The sequence below is a fragment of the Miscanthus floridulus genome, chromosome 4, assembly GCF_019320115.1.
Source record: "Miscanthus floridulus cultivar M001 chromosome 4, ASM1932011v1, whole genome shotgun sequence".
NCBI classification, from domain to species: domain Eukaryota; kingdom Viridiplantae; phylum Streptophyta; class Magnoliopsida; order Poales; family Poaceae; genus Miscanthus; species Miscanthus floridulus.
The window spans coordinates 114576849-114592440 of NC_089583.1; the positions used below are offsets into that span (position 1 = coordinate 114576849).

General features: G+C 40.7%; 2 protein-coding genes across 7 annotated transcripts; both read right to left on the reverse strand.

The window, feature by feature from the left end:
- Window positions 1–60: 60 nt before the first annotated feature.
- LOC136550410 (AP-4 complex subunit mu-like) lies at window positions 61–5038 on the reverse strand. 2 transcript variants are annotated; one of them, XM_066541976.1, is made up of 13 exons: window positions 4854–5038; window positions 4632–4726; window positions 3730–3933; window positions 3395–3511; window positions 3145–3273; window positions 2306–2429; window positions 1813–1916; window positions 1582–1686; window positions 1402–1496; window positions 1209–1296; window positions 1029–1089; window positions 851–924; window positions 61–437 (listed from the first exon to the last, which is right to left on the reverse strand). In XM_066541976.1, exons 1-13 carry the CDS (start codon window positions 4909–4911, stop codon window positions 339–341), a joined length of 1353 nt encoding a protein of 450 aa, XP_066398073.1. In that variant the 5' UTR covers window positions 4912–5038; the 3' UTR covers window positions 61–338. The 2 variants fall into 2 exon arrangements, with proteins under 2 accessions (XP_066398073.1, XP_066398075.1); XM_066541978.1 differs by lacking the exon at window positions 4854–5038 and having other exon boundaries at window positions 4622–4726.
- Window positions 5039–5565: 527 nt separating this feature from the next.
- On the reverse strand, window positions 5566–15092 carry LOC136550412 (DNA-directed RNA polymerase 2B, chloroplastic/mitochondrial-like). Of its 5 annotated transcripts, XM_066541979.1 has the most exons (19): window positions 14298–15092; window positions 13358–13576; window positions 13127–13260; window positions 12449–12515; window positions 12294–12352; window positions 11862–11979; window positions 11327–11440; window positions 11096–11227; window positions 10583–10999; window positions 10342–10392; window positions 10153–10223; window positions 9277–9373; window positions 8515–8667; window positions 8360–8434; window positions 7499–7588; window positions 7339–7386; window positions 6570–6684; window positions 6308–6411; window positions 5566–6190 (listed from the first exon to the last, which is right to left on the reverse strand). In XM_066541979.1, the coding sequence occupies exons 1-19, from the start codon at window positions 15063–15065 to the stop codon at window positions 6080–6082; spliced, it is 2943 nt and encodes a 980-aa protein (XP_066398076.1). In that variant the 5' UTR covers window positions 15066–15092; the 3' UTR covers window positions 5566–6079. The 5 variants fall into 5 exon arrangements, 3 of the variants coding, with proteins under 3 accessions (XP_066398076.1, XP_066398078.1, XP_066398077.1); XR_010782271.1 differs by lacking the exons at window positions 5566–6190; window positions 6308–6411 and adding an exon at window positions 7901–8018 and having other exon boundaries at window positions 6596–6684; XR_010782272.1 differs by lacking the exons at window positions 5566–6190; window positions 6308–6411; window positions 6570–6684 and adding an exon at window positions 7901–8013 and having other exon boundaries at window positions 7341–7386.
- Window positions 15093–15592: the final 500 nt, after the last annotated feature.

Consider the following 15592-nt stretch of genomic DNA (forward strand, 5'->3'; position numbering starts at 1 on the left):
AAAATAGCTTGCATTATTAAATAAATCTGCTGATATATGGAGAAGCGCACAGGGTTCTGCTGTTGCTGTAACTCTGACTTCGACAAAACCTCCCAATGTCCCACAAGTGGCATGAACAAGAACTTCATACATTTCGCAGCAATAAAACACGGACCATTCTTCTGCACATTGCATGAGAACAAAAAAATGATACTACAAATGCGTTCAACTGCGGGAGTGGAGCGGTATGGTGAATTCCACTATAAAGTTACAAATACATGCCACTCTCTGTCCATGATAAAGCTCAAATATTACACAAAAAAAATTGGACTGGAAACAAGTGTACAGATGCGGGTTCCTCATAGACGAGCTACGTAGGAGTTAGCTTGTGTTACATATCGCACCCATCTGTAAGGGTTGTATGCCTTTGACTTCTTTGCTATCTGAAGATACCTGACCTGTAGGAGAGCAATACAGTTCATATTTGATCAGAAACATTCTGCAATAATTTTGCATGCCAATGTTTTTGAGCACTTAAGGCCTTGGAGGATCATAAAAACTACATCTCTAAAAGTGTATAGCACCCTGTAGAGACAGGTTTCAGAAATGCACTAAAGATAATTAATCATGACACAATGATTAGGCAGACAATTTTAATAGTGGAGAATAAAACACTCTAAGGCCTTGTTTGGATGCGCATGTATTCATCTCAATCCACATATGTTGAAGTGGATTGGAGTGAAATTAAACTAAGTTCCATTTCATTCCACTCCAACACATGTGGATTGAAGTGAATACACATGCATCCAAACAAGGCCTAAAGCCCTGTAGTGCCAATAGGAAAAGTACCATACACAGTAGACGGCCTTACCTGCAACTTTGATGCATTGTACATCGGTATAGTGAAATTCATATTCACTGGGCCAGCTTCCTTTGTGATATTTCCTGCGTTTGACAAAGGGGAATGTCATGGCGAGTTTCCTTAACAGGAAATTACATGATGTTGCCAGGTCAGGGTATATAATTAATGCTTCAAACAAAACATGTACCATGTGACTCCTGGGAAAATGTTAGCTTTGCACGAAGCGTGTGCTCAGAACCACCAACAATCTGTAGTGTAAAGTTAAAATTGTTTTAGCAAGCTACAGCAAACTGGTTAGTAATTTTAAGTTAACAATGCAAATGCATATCATCCTATGCAAGATGTACATATCCTTGTTGGCACTTGCCTTCTTGAGATTCCACTCAAGTCTCCTGGATCCTTCCTTGAAATCGGTTGTCTGTCCAACTGCTCCAGCTTCCAACTCAAAACTCGCTCTGCAATGTAATCCATGATGGGGAACTTTAGTTAACCAAAAAAGCATCAGTCAATATTTCAATTTTTTTTAACTTAATAGGAACAAAGATATAACTGTAGTTGACCTCATTGTGTATGATGGCACTGGCATTTGTACTGTGATTGTGTTAGCAGTGGCATTTGCAGAGAAGTCTGCCCTTATTTTCAGTAGAACTTCAGCCTGTGTAGATATAAAAGAATTGTAGTTTCACCAAATTGAATCATAGTTTTCATCAATGCCTAATAGCAAGACAAGCATTCCATACCCTCGATGGTCCAGCTTCTTCAATTAGAGCGGTTACACGGAACGGCGGCTTAAATTCTTGGGTCATCCGGTAGTTCATTACAGCAAATTCTCCATCAGGTGGTATCTATGCAATATGGCAACGCTAAGTTCACTAATTTTGCTGAAGTAATAAACTGTAAATATAGTGCTTGTGTTCTGCCAAAAAAAAAAATAGACAGACAGAGACAGAAAAGCTTATTTGAGTACTTACTAGAGTCAAAGTTCTGTCAATGTCAAAGCTGTCCAGATGTACTGACTCATGGAAGTTGCAATCATCAAGAATGACTGTTCCTCCTCCAGAAGAACTTCTGTAATCTGGCATTAAAAAATGTAATATTGTATGTGATCAGCATTCAAAAATACATCCATGACAATTAGACAGAAATACTAGCATGCTAAAAAAAAGTGAGGTTAAAGTGGTGAGTGGGTTAAAGTTAAAGAATCACTTGTGCAAAAACACTTTGGAATGCAAATAAGTATAGTGACTAGTAACTGCTTAAATTTATGCATTGAATAACTCATCAGCATTATGAGTTCCAGAATGAGTGAAACATTATAAGCTTATCATAGACTGATCTCCAATGTTACAGCAACAGAGCATCATGAAAGACGAACAAGGAGAAATATATTTCTTGTGTCATATCCATACATCATTCAGATTATAGTTTGCCTAAGCTAGTTGTAAGGAAAAGCTAATGACGTACCGTATGAAGATCCAGTTCTTCCAATGCTCAAATCCTCATTGAGAGCAAGACGGATTTCTGGATTACCGGTAAGGTAACTTTTCATTTGAATTGTTCCGTCAATCTCAGATGTAAGTATATAGCCCTGTTAGATGGAAATGAAAAATGAAGTCATGAAATGACTGGCCTATTAGTGCTCCATGAAAAGCAATACTATGAGAGAGCATAACAAGGAAAATAAATGAGGTAACAAAATGAACTGAGCTTTAGTAACTCGAGTGAATTCAGTAGATCTGATGCACCTATTAAGTGGACGAAGATCATATCACAAGATATATAAGATTGAGAAGTAAATGGTCATAACTCATCTCAATGGCCCCCTACCCCATGGATTTGGAGTATCATAGTATAAAAGCAATGCACTAGTGACCGTCATCTTTATTTCAACAACAACAACAACAACAAAGCCTTTAAGTCCCAAACAAGTTGGGGTAGGCTAGAGTTGAAACCCAGCAGAAGCAATCAAGGTTCAGGCACGTGAATAGCATCTTTATTTATTCCAGTTAAAAACAGTGAACACAGAAGCTATTTTAACAGTAGTGATATAAGGAACAAATGGCAAAGAGGGTAGTTTCTGGCAGTAAAGGCAACAACCCAAGAACAAACCAGAATTAGATGATGATATATGAAAAATTATTTTGCAGTGGGCATCATCACTATCTAAAACAGTTAGAACCACAAATTCAGGACATACATAAAGGATTTCATGAAAAGAAAAGGAAAAAAAAAGGAAGAATATCTTGAGATGTTGAAGAGAAAACAATTAGTGACAACAAGGCATGACATAGACCGGTACTTACACTCGAGCTGAATGTCACACTTATTCTCTCAATGATATCAACAAAAATTTCCTCCCTCTTCTTCCCCCCAGGCTCAGTAGCAACCACAGATTTTGTAACAGCAGTACCAGGCATACGCTTTGTGCCTTGCTGCAAAAGACAAGGATGTCAAATGAAACTATGCAATTGCCCAAATAGCATGGGGAACACATGTTCCTCGGTGAAGAAACCCTAATGTTATGTTTCTTGCAGTAATGCGCAGAAATGTTACCATGAACATAGCAGCAGGACCAAGCGGTGGCAGCCTTCCAGCATCAACCATAATGGGTTCATTGAATATGTATGACTTCAGAACCTCAGTAGAGGTTGTTTGTGGGTATCCAAAGTCCTGATAGCACAATTCAACTTGTTAGCAAAAACCATACAGATGTTAACAGAAGATGGTAGTAAGCATTCCCATAAACAGATGAATTATACTAATCACTATGGAAGCCAACAACTTCTTTGTTAAAGATCACACATTAAGCTTTGCTACTGACCTAAAAACCAGGTCACAAAGGATATGAGTTCAGAATGGCATGAGGAAAGATGGTGTAGAGTACTTACAATGACTTCATCAAGCAATTCATACACCAAAATAAAATTCTTCCGCAGTGAATCTTCATTAAGAACGCCGAGATAATCTTTTGTAACACGTGCAATCCTTTGAAGAAGTTCCAAGAGAAGGGAAGGGGAAACATTAACCATTGTGGTTACCACAAAAAATAGTCCGGCGACCTTGACATGAATATAATTAACCCCATCGACATTCTGTCATAGTAAAAAGTAAAAATACTGATTGTCAGATCAAATAGTAAAGCAACGCACCAATAAGCAGATCACAGGTGGAATCACTGTCTTTTCATACACATGAACTGACTACTATTCTTTCAGTTTAATCAAGTATTTTATATGCCAATGTACTGTTTTAAGTCAAAGATTAAAATTTCAAAATGATCCACTGAAGGCTTCATACACAACTGATACAGAGACAATTCAAAATGATTCACTGAAGGCTTCATACACAACTGATACAGAGACAACTGCACATCACACTACAAACCATTTTTCATTGGATAGCAATTTGCTTTCCTTGATAAGCATAGTTCCCGTTAATCCTATACATCTATAGAGTAGCTATTAGTAAAAATGGTCCATTGCAGACTGCACGGTACCTGATAGTAACAGATAATGGGTGGCAGAATAACATGAAATGAAATTACAATTACACACAGCTGAACTTCCGCTGCATGTCCATCCCAATTTCTAAGGTACGGACGCTGCTTATCCGTTTATAAATGCACACATTTCACACAATCAAAGTGCTAGTTCCGATTGAACCACAAGCTTGCAAGCACATCATTCAGCTAACAAGGGGCAAGCATCACAAGTACTGCTAAGTTGTCTACCAATGTTCGTCAAAATTTGCAGTCTGAATAAGAGAGCGGGAGCAACTAACAGAAACGTACGAAGACTGGGGGCGCCTCCTCTGCCTCGTCGTCGTTCCAGAACTTCACCTTCCGGAAGAAGATCTCCGCGCTGCCCTTGGGCACCTCGCCGCGATCTGCACCCAACCCCACAAACGCCCGCAGAAAGCTTCCAACCGAATCAGCTCAGGATCGCAGCGAATAAGAAAAAAACAATTCCGCCCAGATCGGGCGGCGGGGGACGTGACGAGATCCAGATCTTACAGTCGCGGAAGACGATGTGGTCGCCGCGCTGCGACAGCACGAAGAACTGCGAGATCATCCCTCCACGCCGCCGCTTCCGCTGCCACGTCTTCTCTCGGGGCCGCGCGCCCTGGCTGCCCGCTGTAACCTGACGCGACGCAGAAGAACAGCAAGTCAGGAGGAAGACGACGACGTGTGGACGATGACGTGGGAGTGGTAATCTGCAACGTGTTTAAAGGATCGCCGCCGTTGGTCTTCGATCGCACGGCACGGCATGTAGGACAACGTTGCTCCAGTCTGCTGCGATGCCAACCTTATGCTACAGCAGTAATTATTTTTAGTGCAGTTCTTTTTTTTATCCTTATTTTTAGTGCAGTTCTAAGTGAGTAATAATAATATCGATTGCTTGAAGCCTGGATAGTAGTCACGAGTTTTTTAAAATCGTTGATGACATTTTAGACGAGCAAAACGCTAAACCAAACAAGCAGCAAACCACGTCAGTGATTGAATGAGATGTTTAGATGCGGCGTTTCACAATGAAAAGAAATACATGCCTAATTGTACTGACTAAAGAATGCATCATCCAACTACGAAGTGCGAACTCGCAATTGGCATATAACCAAAAAAAAGAAGGAAAATCAGTATTTGCATCTTACAGATAGTTTCAGTTCTTTTTACTCAATGAAGAAAAAAAAGCTTCAACTTTATGCAGAGCTAAAAGGAAACCACTATATCACTTTATTACTAAATTATATTATTCAACTACAAAGTATGAAATAATCTTTCGTCAGCACCGGCCGACATACTACCTGTCAGCCGAATTTCTCTCGACAGTCTAAGATCAAGAAAAAAAAAAGAAGAAGAAAAAAATTACATAATTACATGTACAGGGATCCCAGATCCTTTGAAATGTTGACAGCCCCCACTCTCGCTGAACTTTGGCATGGTTCCTGCTTTTATTCAGCTTGTTTGATGTTTGCATAAATCCACAAAATTCATTGCCATCTTCAAGGCGATAATAATGCCGATGCATTTGTGAGTGCTCAGAGTAGCTCAGTGAGAATATCTTCAGTGTACTTCTGCAAAGCCACTCTTGGGGTTATGTTCATGTATGATGCCTAGTTGGTGGTGGCACATCAGCCAGTAAAGACTTAGCTTCATCATTCGAGTTGGTGGCTCTACACTCAGAACTCAGATATGTCCGGGCAGCAACGTGTATAGACTATGCAACTGTTACCATAGTTGTGCTAGTTGAAAAAATACGGAGACTCGAGGACTTCCTTCATATCGAAGTCTCCCCTCTCCGGCAACGGTGGGAACTTTAATTTAGGGAAAGATTTCTCGAAACTCTCCAACAACTGCATCGAAAATATGTTAGTTAAAAAAATGAGATTTATCAATTTTCAACCAAACAATTGTAAAACAAGATAGACATTGTTCAATCTCTGCTAACAGCTGGGACAAGAGATACATACATTTTCCAAAATAGGTGTACCATAGAGTTCCACAAACTTCTCCCGAAGTATTTTATTCATTGTATCAACATCACATGCATGGGTCCAATATGAATCATGAACTCCTGCATGGATTTAGGAAAAATATCAACAATAACTCACTTTTTTTAGCCATAAATACAACAATAAACTTCTACCATCACATGTTTTACAAAGGGCCTACTAAAACTCTCCAGAACCTATCAAGAAAATGTTATCCTTGAAAATAATGAAAAGCACTAACCTGCAAAATTCAGACCTTGCCTTTTGCAAGCAACAGCAGTCATCATCATATGAGAGCCATCAAGAGAATGCACAAAGTTTGGAGGGAAAGCTGTCCTCTGCCGCTTCACCATAACCTGGTTGATTGATTAATTATTAAGTAATACTCCAACATAAGTACAGTGACCATGGTAGCAAATAGACCACCACAATTCAAATGACCAAACCACTACGATTCATAAGTGTCTCGAGTCTCAGCTACTCGTTTGATTAGCAGCCCATTTTATAGGTAAAAGAAGAGAAATATACAATGATGCATAGTACTAGCCCCTTGCCTCTTAAGTTCCCAGGTATCCAAACAGAAAGCATTGTTATGAAAAGAGAAAGTGATCTCCTACCATTAGCTATTAATGGAACATATCCATGAGACTAAAAATGGCAACAGATCAGGAGCCAACTAAAGCAGCTGGGCGCAACTCAAAAAAGAAATAGGATGAGATACTCCAAAATGCCATTCTCTCTCCCCGTGTGGTCATAACTCTAGCAAAAGAAGAGAGATGAGGTCACAAAATTTAGATGGCCAAGAACAGGTGCTCTTATGTTCCACCTGTGGTTGGAACTTCCACCTAGGTGTACCAGAAGATTTCCAAAGATGAACCCATAAGTTAAACAGTGAGACCTTTCTGATACTAGACAAGCCGCAACTCCATGCCATCACAATGGACATTTCAATCAGCAGCTAGTAACCAATGGCCACTTATTTTAACAAGCCAATGCAAAAAACAGTGTACCTTATCAGTCTCCCGCTGAAGGGTCAAAACCTGCAGTGACGTTTTAATCTACAAGGCAAACATCAATATCAAAGTCAATAACAAGAACATGACTATTTCCTCCCTAGAGTCTCAAAAGAACAGGAGATCAAGAATAAAACAATTCTACTGAAACACCTACAAGATGCTTCCCAAGTTTGCGATATGGTTGCACAACTGGGAGCCCAAGAGGAGTCGTCCATCTCACTGGTTCATTTTCACAAGCAATTACCTGTCATGCAAAAATAGGTTGGCACAGATGTATATCAGGAAAACTCCATTACAAAGAGAACATATGTTGACCTGCAAAGCAGACCACTAACGGACATCAGAGCTGAATGCTAATTGAGAATGATTCGCCTTGAGAAATACAAATCCTCAGACAGGTCGTTTTCATTCATTCAAGTCTTTTAAGCCTAACTACAGTTCACGCCAATTATGGTGCACAGGAGGTTGAGGTCTTTATAGTTTTTTATTTTGCCTCCGTTAATATTAAAGCCAATTATGGTGAAGGGCGGGCCTAGTGCAAGCGGTAGAGTCTTACCGCCTATGACCGGAAGGTCCCGGGTTCGAGTCGCGGTCTCCTCGCATTGCACAGGCGAGGGTAAGGCTTGCCACTGATACCCTTCCCCAGACCCCGCACACAGCGGGAGCTCTCTGCACTGGGTACACCCTTTTAATATTAAAGCCACTCATTTCACTGGTGTATTCTTGGCAAATAAATCATCAGAATACACAGCATGTTAACACAAATAATCAGCAAACATTTAGTCAATGAAAACTTATCTAGGTTTCATATACTGTACTAAATTGTTTATAATAATAAAAAAAAAAGAAACCCCAAAAGATTTCTCACAGCCTTCCACAACTGCAGTTAACCGCAAAAGGTCAGATCTGTATGCCTTGACACACTGAAACTGCCCAAACATGGTTCTAAAATGGATGCAATACTGAACAGTGTAATGAATATGTCAAAAGAGAAATATGATACTATGGCTGGTACCTTGGCACAGTCACCAAGCCAGTTCATGATACCACGGGCAGCTTGAAACATCTCACCAAGTGCTGTAAGAGTAACCTATCAAGGATAAAAAAAAAATGATGATTAGACATATAGAACAGAGAATCTAAACAACTTCACTGGATAGGATCTTCCACCTTAGCAGCATAGCATGATGCACCAAACAGTTCCGCTTCATCAGGAATGACCCCCCTCTCCTTTAGTCTTCTTTTTATTTGTTCACGTGCTCCGACATAGGTGACACCGTACACAGATGTCATCACAGTTTGCTTCACCAATTTTCTATCCACCTGCATTAGATAAATAAGCCATTAAATAAAACTAACAAGTAAACACTAAAACCCGTAACTTTCAATTATTCTCTATGGAGCTAACAAACTTTCTACAGTATACAACTTAATGTAGATCTAATTACAGAATACCCAATTAGGCAGAAGGATTCTACATCAAGTGAAAACTCCCACGGTTCCCAATAAAGAAGTGCCACGCTGCTAATAGATAAATAGATCAGCTGGGTTTTGCATCGATTCCTAAAACGCATTATGAACAATATGGTAATCCTCATTCTTCAGCAACAATAGTTAATCAGTCTGTTAACTGTTCAAACATTTAAAAGGGTGTCCCTTAGGAAATAATTTAGCAAGCATGCAATAATAACAAAAATATTCAATTGCAAATTCATAGAATAAATAAAAAAATCGAAGGGTCCTAGCTGGTTTAGCATGAAGACACCTGTAAATGATATCATGCATCAAGGCTTCAACCTTTAGTGCCTGCCCATATATGTCTTACTTTTTTTATGCGATTTTTTCAACTTTCGACCATCAACTTATCTATCTTATAAGGCAATATGTAGTAACAACTAAAAGTTTATATGAATGCTGATAAAAAAGCAACACCTGATCAACTATCAGACGAGCACGAGTTACATCAGGATCTATAGAAGGATCTATAGAAGGATCTTTTTGTGCATCCATCCTCATAATTTCGACCACCCTGGAGCACAACAGATTCATCATTATGAATACAAAATAATATAACTTAGCTAGTCAATTGTTGCATCAAGATGAAGAAATGAATAGTAAAAAGATACCCAAATAAGGATTTAGATTTAGGGTTTATGATGATTTAGGGCTAGGGTTTAGGGTCCAAGCTCTTAGTAACAGACAACACTGGTAACAAAGACTAAAGAAGCATCACAACAGTCTTACAAAGACATAACATATCAATTTTGAACCCGTGGGATATTTCGTGACGAGACTTCAATAATAATAGTTCACAAATTCTAAAGGTTAAAAGGATATTTTCAGAAAGGAACCCCAGGTGGGTCACCTGGGCACCAGATGACAACAAGACATCATGCTTTGTAGGACATATCACGTAAGGTCACATGAATTGCTAAGATTGACTCACAATCAGGAATAATTTGGATATATCTAGAAAGTAGTAAAAGCAGCTGGTATCTAGTGCCTTGCTGATCCTCACTAATAACTTTGGATGGGGAAATTAAAACAAATTAATTACACCTCAATTGTATTTGGTCCTTTCTTTTTCTAAAGCATTTTATGAAATCAGATGTGGTCACATGATTATTGAGATATGTTGCGGTAAGTGATTCCCAGCACCCATAAAGACCACACAGAACAGATGGGTGAATATGGGAGGATAGACTCATGCAAAATATAGACTGCTACATGTTCCCAAAGCACATCAAGCACTAATATGAACAAGTTACAGACTTACAATTCAAAATATAATTGACACAAAATACATACCTGGTTGCTATTCCAGTGTAAACATCTGCAGGCTTTTCTCCAGCGACTAAGTTGACAGCAATGGCTCCCAACTAGGAAAATTTTAATAAAAAAGGTCACTTAACAAGAAAAATTAGGTAGCCAGTTACCCATAGCAATGACAAAAAAATATCAACGAGAACAACTGAATCTATTCAGGTATGAACTAACCTTATCCCTTCCAAGTGCTGCATAGTGTTGCAGGCCATTACAAGAGCCATCCTAAAATATTAAAAAAAGTTAATGGAAATTTCAAATTGGGTTACATTTCCTGGATCAACATTTCAAAGATAAAACATATATTGAGTGGGTCCCTACAGTGATATTTTACATCTGGAAAAAATTATCTCCAACTATATTTGCTCTTCAGAAAATTGAGAAGGAAAATGTTGCTCGAACAGAATATAAATACCTGGTGCACAGGAATATGTGAGATTGTTGTTTCTGGAGATGAGCTTCTTAAAGCTTCAGTGAGATTCATGCATACTGCCAGGCACTGGAATGGATCTTCAGCACCAAGCCACCATCGTTTGCCTTCTAAAGGCCTATCAGCAGAATCAAATATTTCCTCCAAATGATTCTCAGTAAATGCCATCCGGCCATCATATGACAACTTATCAACACCACCAGCATACAAATTTGCTAGGTGTATCTTCAGCCAACGCAAGCCTGACTTGCCAAGTGGCCGACCTTCAGCAAACTCTAGAATCCCTCGACAAAGATCTGAACCCAAGTGGTTCAGGTAAGGATGCATTGGATAAGCCCGACCTCTAAAATCAACGTTGTGTGGATAGTAAAATCCCTCTTCATCCTTCATTTTTCTAGCAACCTGTAATGAATATGTACGCATTAGATGAAATGAAACAGTAAAAGATCGAATAAACTGTGGCACCACAATGGATAGCAAGACCCCTTAGACTCTTACAGCAAGTTTGAGTTCAACATCACATCTCTGAGAATGCCTTTCACTGTTCTCCTTCTTGACTGACTTCAAGTGCCACTTCCAGTTCTTTAGCAAGGTTTCATCTTCAGTGTCAGGCTTCTCCGGTAAGGGAACCTGAGTATATGAAACAGTTCAGTTTAGATCCATACTAGAGTTTACCACCATCAAATCAGGCCATAAAACAATTTTATGAGAAAACAAATGACAACTCACATCAGTACGATCAACCAAGTCAGCAAGTCGGCCACCACTTGACCATATTCTGTCAACAATGCTAAGAACTCTTTTGTTAACTCTCCACTTCGTGCTCCCAAGAGTATTCAAGGCCTGAAATCAACAGGACATCAAGCAATGAAATTTGAGGTACACATGTTCTTGCATAAAGGGCGTACCCAGTGCAGAGAGCTCCCGCTCTGTGCGGGGTCTAGGGAAGGGTGTCAGTGGCAAGCCTTACCCTCGCCTGTGCAATGCGAGAAGACTGCGACTCGAACCCGGGACCTTCCGGTCACAGGCGGTAAGACACATGTTCTTGCATAAATTATTGAATTTAATGTACCAAATGGTTCACGCAAATTGTTACTTTGAGGTGGGCAATACAATTCAGAGCCCCCTCAAGTCTAGCTCTACCATCCCATGACGTGGACTCAAAATCCCATAGTTGTTACAGATAAAAGAATTTAAGAAGGTATGCTATAAAAGATTATTCATCGAATATGCATGTCAGAAACCAAAAAAAAAAAAGAGCTACCTCAAAAACAGATTGCATCTGTTCCCTTGGAGCCCTTTTAACAGCCTCCCTCTGTTGTCTAGCACCATGGGTACGCATTACATATGATGGTAAAAAGAGGTGTGCTCCCTTGTCATATCTGTAAAAAGTTTTAGGGGTACCAAACAATTAGTTGACAGATTAACATTGCAAAAACTATAAGCATTATGTTACTAAAAATATAGGAATAACTTCAATACTTATCCAGAAATGCAAAGTGATAAAAGTAATAGTCTGATCAAACAGAATCTATTAGTATAAACAAGGACCAGACGCTGAACTAATATAAAGGTGGCTACATTATGTAAGTAATAATACCAGAAGAAAAGCCAAAGTTCCAAACCATAAGTGCTGTCCAATTTGTAAGATGCATCATATGACAACCAATGAAGAAAATAGGCAACAAATACAGACCCTGTCCAACAGATTGGGGGAATCAACATAGGCATGTACGGAATGACCATGTGCTTTGCCTGTTCAAGAGAACATGCCCAGGTAACCAAGGAATGCAAAATTAGGAGAAAAGCATTCCAGTATAAATCAAGATTTGTGTAAGAGGGTCAACTAACTGTTCTATCCAAGCCTTGCTGGACCAGTGGATCACACTTGATCACACCATATCTGCGACTATTCTTCCTGTTAAATTAAAAATAGATGATAATATAGGTTAGGTAAAATAACAAACTACATTTAGGGGAAAAATATTAAGCTAGTTATCTTTACAACTTAGCTGGCTATATATTTGTCAGTACAGCTCTGAAATCGCATGCGAAGTAGTTCAAATTAGCATATCGCCAGCATTTAGCTGCAGGATGTCCTAATGTATAATGATCTTTAATTGCCTTTCAGCACATGTATGCTATGTATATAGTTTCTAAAAAGTGACAAAATATTTTAATAAATAGTCAGTACAGCTCTGAAATTGCATGGGAAGTAGTTCAAATTAGCATATGGCCAGCATTTAGCTGCAGGATGTCCTAATGTATAATGATCTTTAATTGCCTTTCAGCACATGTATGCTATGTATATAGTTTCTAAAAAGTGACAAAATAGTTTAATAAATAGCACATGGAAGTATACATGCAATTAAATAAACCTTCAGCTTTTCCCTATAGTTGTCTAATCAAAGCGTTTCCCAGCTAATAAAACCTGGGAGTTAATCCAACGGCAGAAATTTTTTAGATGGCCTATGGATGGACCATCAAGAATCAATTTTGTAGTAAAGGAAGGAAAGGTAACACTATTACTGTTGTTCTTTTGCCATTGTTCTCATTTCGTGTCTGAAAGCAGGACGGATGTCAGGCAGACCATCTGATGACTGGCTTGCAGGTGGTTGTATATGTGCTGTTTCCATAAAGAGCTCAATCAAACGACTACCGACCTGTAGAACAGCAAAGGATAATAGGAAATGTCAAAAGTCGAAATAGGCGCTGGGCGGAAAACAACACAAAGTCAAATATCTAACATAAGATTCAGACTTTTGCTTGAGCATCTTGACCCCATGGCCTGGAATTATCTTGATTCTTCACTATCTTCCTTACTTGCCGTAACTTTTGCTTTTTCATTAGGTCAGTGACTTTCTTTCTTAGACGCTGTTGTTCTTTGGCAATGTCTGTGTCACCAGCAGCTTCTTCTTCCTTTTCCATTTCTTTGTTGCTTTTTTTCCTTGTCTTCTCCAGAAATCTGTTTATTCGAACCTAGTGAAAGATGAAAAAAACAATATGCCATGGTTTATTAGCATCTGATACCATGACACAAAATATTGTCACTGAAATGGGTTATGCGTTAAAGAGTTGACACCAAACTATAAATTTATTCAAACCAAATAAAATGTAATAACAAGGTAAAAAATATGAGAAATACATAATATTTATGGCACCTTCAAAGACATAGGGCACTGGTTAGAAATTCATACTTAGACGACTGAGTTCAGACAGAGAACATGAAATTAATAAAATTGCTACAAACTTAACAGGTTGGGTTCAAACAGAGAATATGAAATTGCCAGATTACCAAACGCACCATTGAATTACTGCCGTACCAATATAAAAATAATAGTTCCTACCCTTAAATTACTCCAAGAAGTTAAATTTTATATTTAATAAGGGATTGTCTGTCAATTATGATTGACAAAGTTCATCTATGGCAGATATAAACATTCTTTGGCTAAAATAATATTACTCTTTTTTTTTGCTTTGCAATGATGCCAAACCATAGATTACTTCCATGATGAAAGAAAAATAGTTCACTGAGAGAAGAACAGATATCTTATTAGCTCCCCGTTTAGAGTTATTTGGTCTACAAATTCGTTATATTAAACTCCACCGATGTTCATGGACTTCACATTACTAACAAGTAACAACAAGAAGCGTCAATTCCCCGAGTCAAGAAGCACCCTCCAAGCAACAATTCACACACCTCGTGCTCAATGGCCTCGCCAATCTGGCACGCGGCCTGGATGACTCGAACACTGCCGTCCCCACTGCCCGTCATGAGCAACCCCATGAGCTTGTGCATGGTGATGACAGCCATCATGTCCGCTGGGAGCATGTTGAAAAAGGGGCCGTGCGAGGCCCGGGACCCGGGGTCTGCCACAAGCTCTTGCTCAGCGGCGATCTGGTCCCGCAGCGGCTCGAACCAACCAAGAAAGAGCGACTTGATGTAGGGCAGATTGGGGGCGAGCTTCTGCTCGCACATGTCCGCGAGAAGCTCACGGTACTCCTTGGCGGCCTGCTCCCACGCCTCCGTCTCGACGCGGATCTGCCGCCGGCGAAGGGAGGTGTACCTGTGGTACGTCATCCCGTGCTCCGCCGCCATCACTTCCACATGCCGCCCGCGCCCACTTCTCCTATGCCGGCCACGGTGCTTCTGCCCGGGTGCCTGCCGCTCCTCTGCCGCCGACTGAGGTTGAGGCAGATTCTGACTCGGCTGCGCCCGGACGATCTCCTCTATCGCGTGGTGCAGCTCCTCGGCATCCTCCGAGGACACAGCCTCCGCGGCGGAGGAGGAGGCGAACCACCGCGGCTCGTGGTGCCACGGGGGCAAGCGTGACGGCGGAACGAGACCGGAGGCCGTAGTGGGGAGATGGCGCTCGAGAGGAGGAGCGTGCGTGGCGGCGGCGCGCTGGAGTGGGGAGGAGGAGAGGAGGGCGGAGGCGAGGCGGCGGGTGGGGAGGCGGCGCCACATGACGGGCGGCGCTGCTAGGGTTGAGGGTTTAGAGACTTTTCCCAAGCCATTATAAAAGTTTCTAATTTCTTCTCTGTCATAGAAATTTTGGCGGCCCCTCCTCAGTCTCTCGCGCAAAGTTTTCTGATCCTGTGTGCCACTTCCATGAGGTCAGAGTATGACGGCCGGTAATGGAGGGATACGATGACCGTTTTACCCCTGTGTCCACTTAAGTCCCACGAAACCACAGTCTGTCATTCCTCGTCTCTTCCTCATTTCTCGTCTCTCTCTCGAGCTCCTCTCTCTCTCTCTCAAAACCCTAGCCGAAGGAACCGAGGCGACGGCGAGAAGAGACGGCCATGACCAAGCACACATGAGAAGGGGGTCTAATGGGGTAGGGATCAAGAGGTTGACCCACTGGATCCAAGGCCACGTGCAGCAAGGGCCTTGGTTGAGGGTGACCGCTAGATCCAACCAAGATGGCGGCGAGAAGAGGCGGCGGTGACCAAGCAGACCTGCACGCGTGAGGAGGGGGTTTCATGGGATAG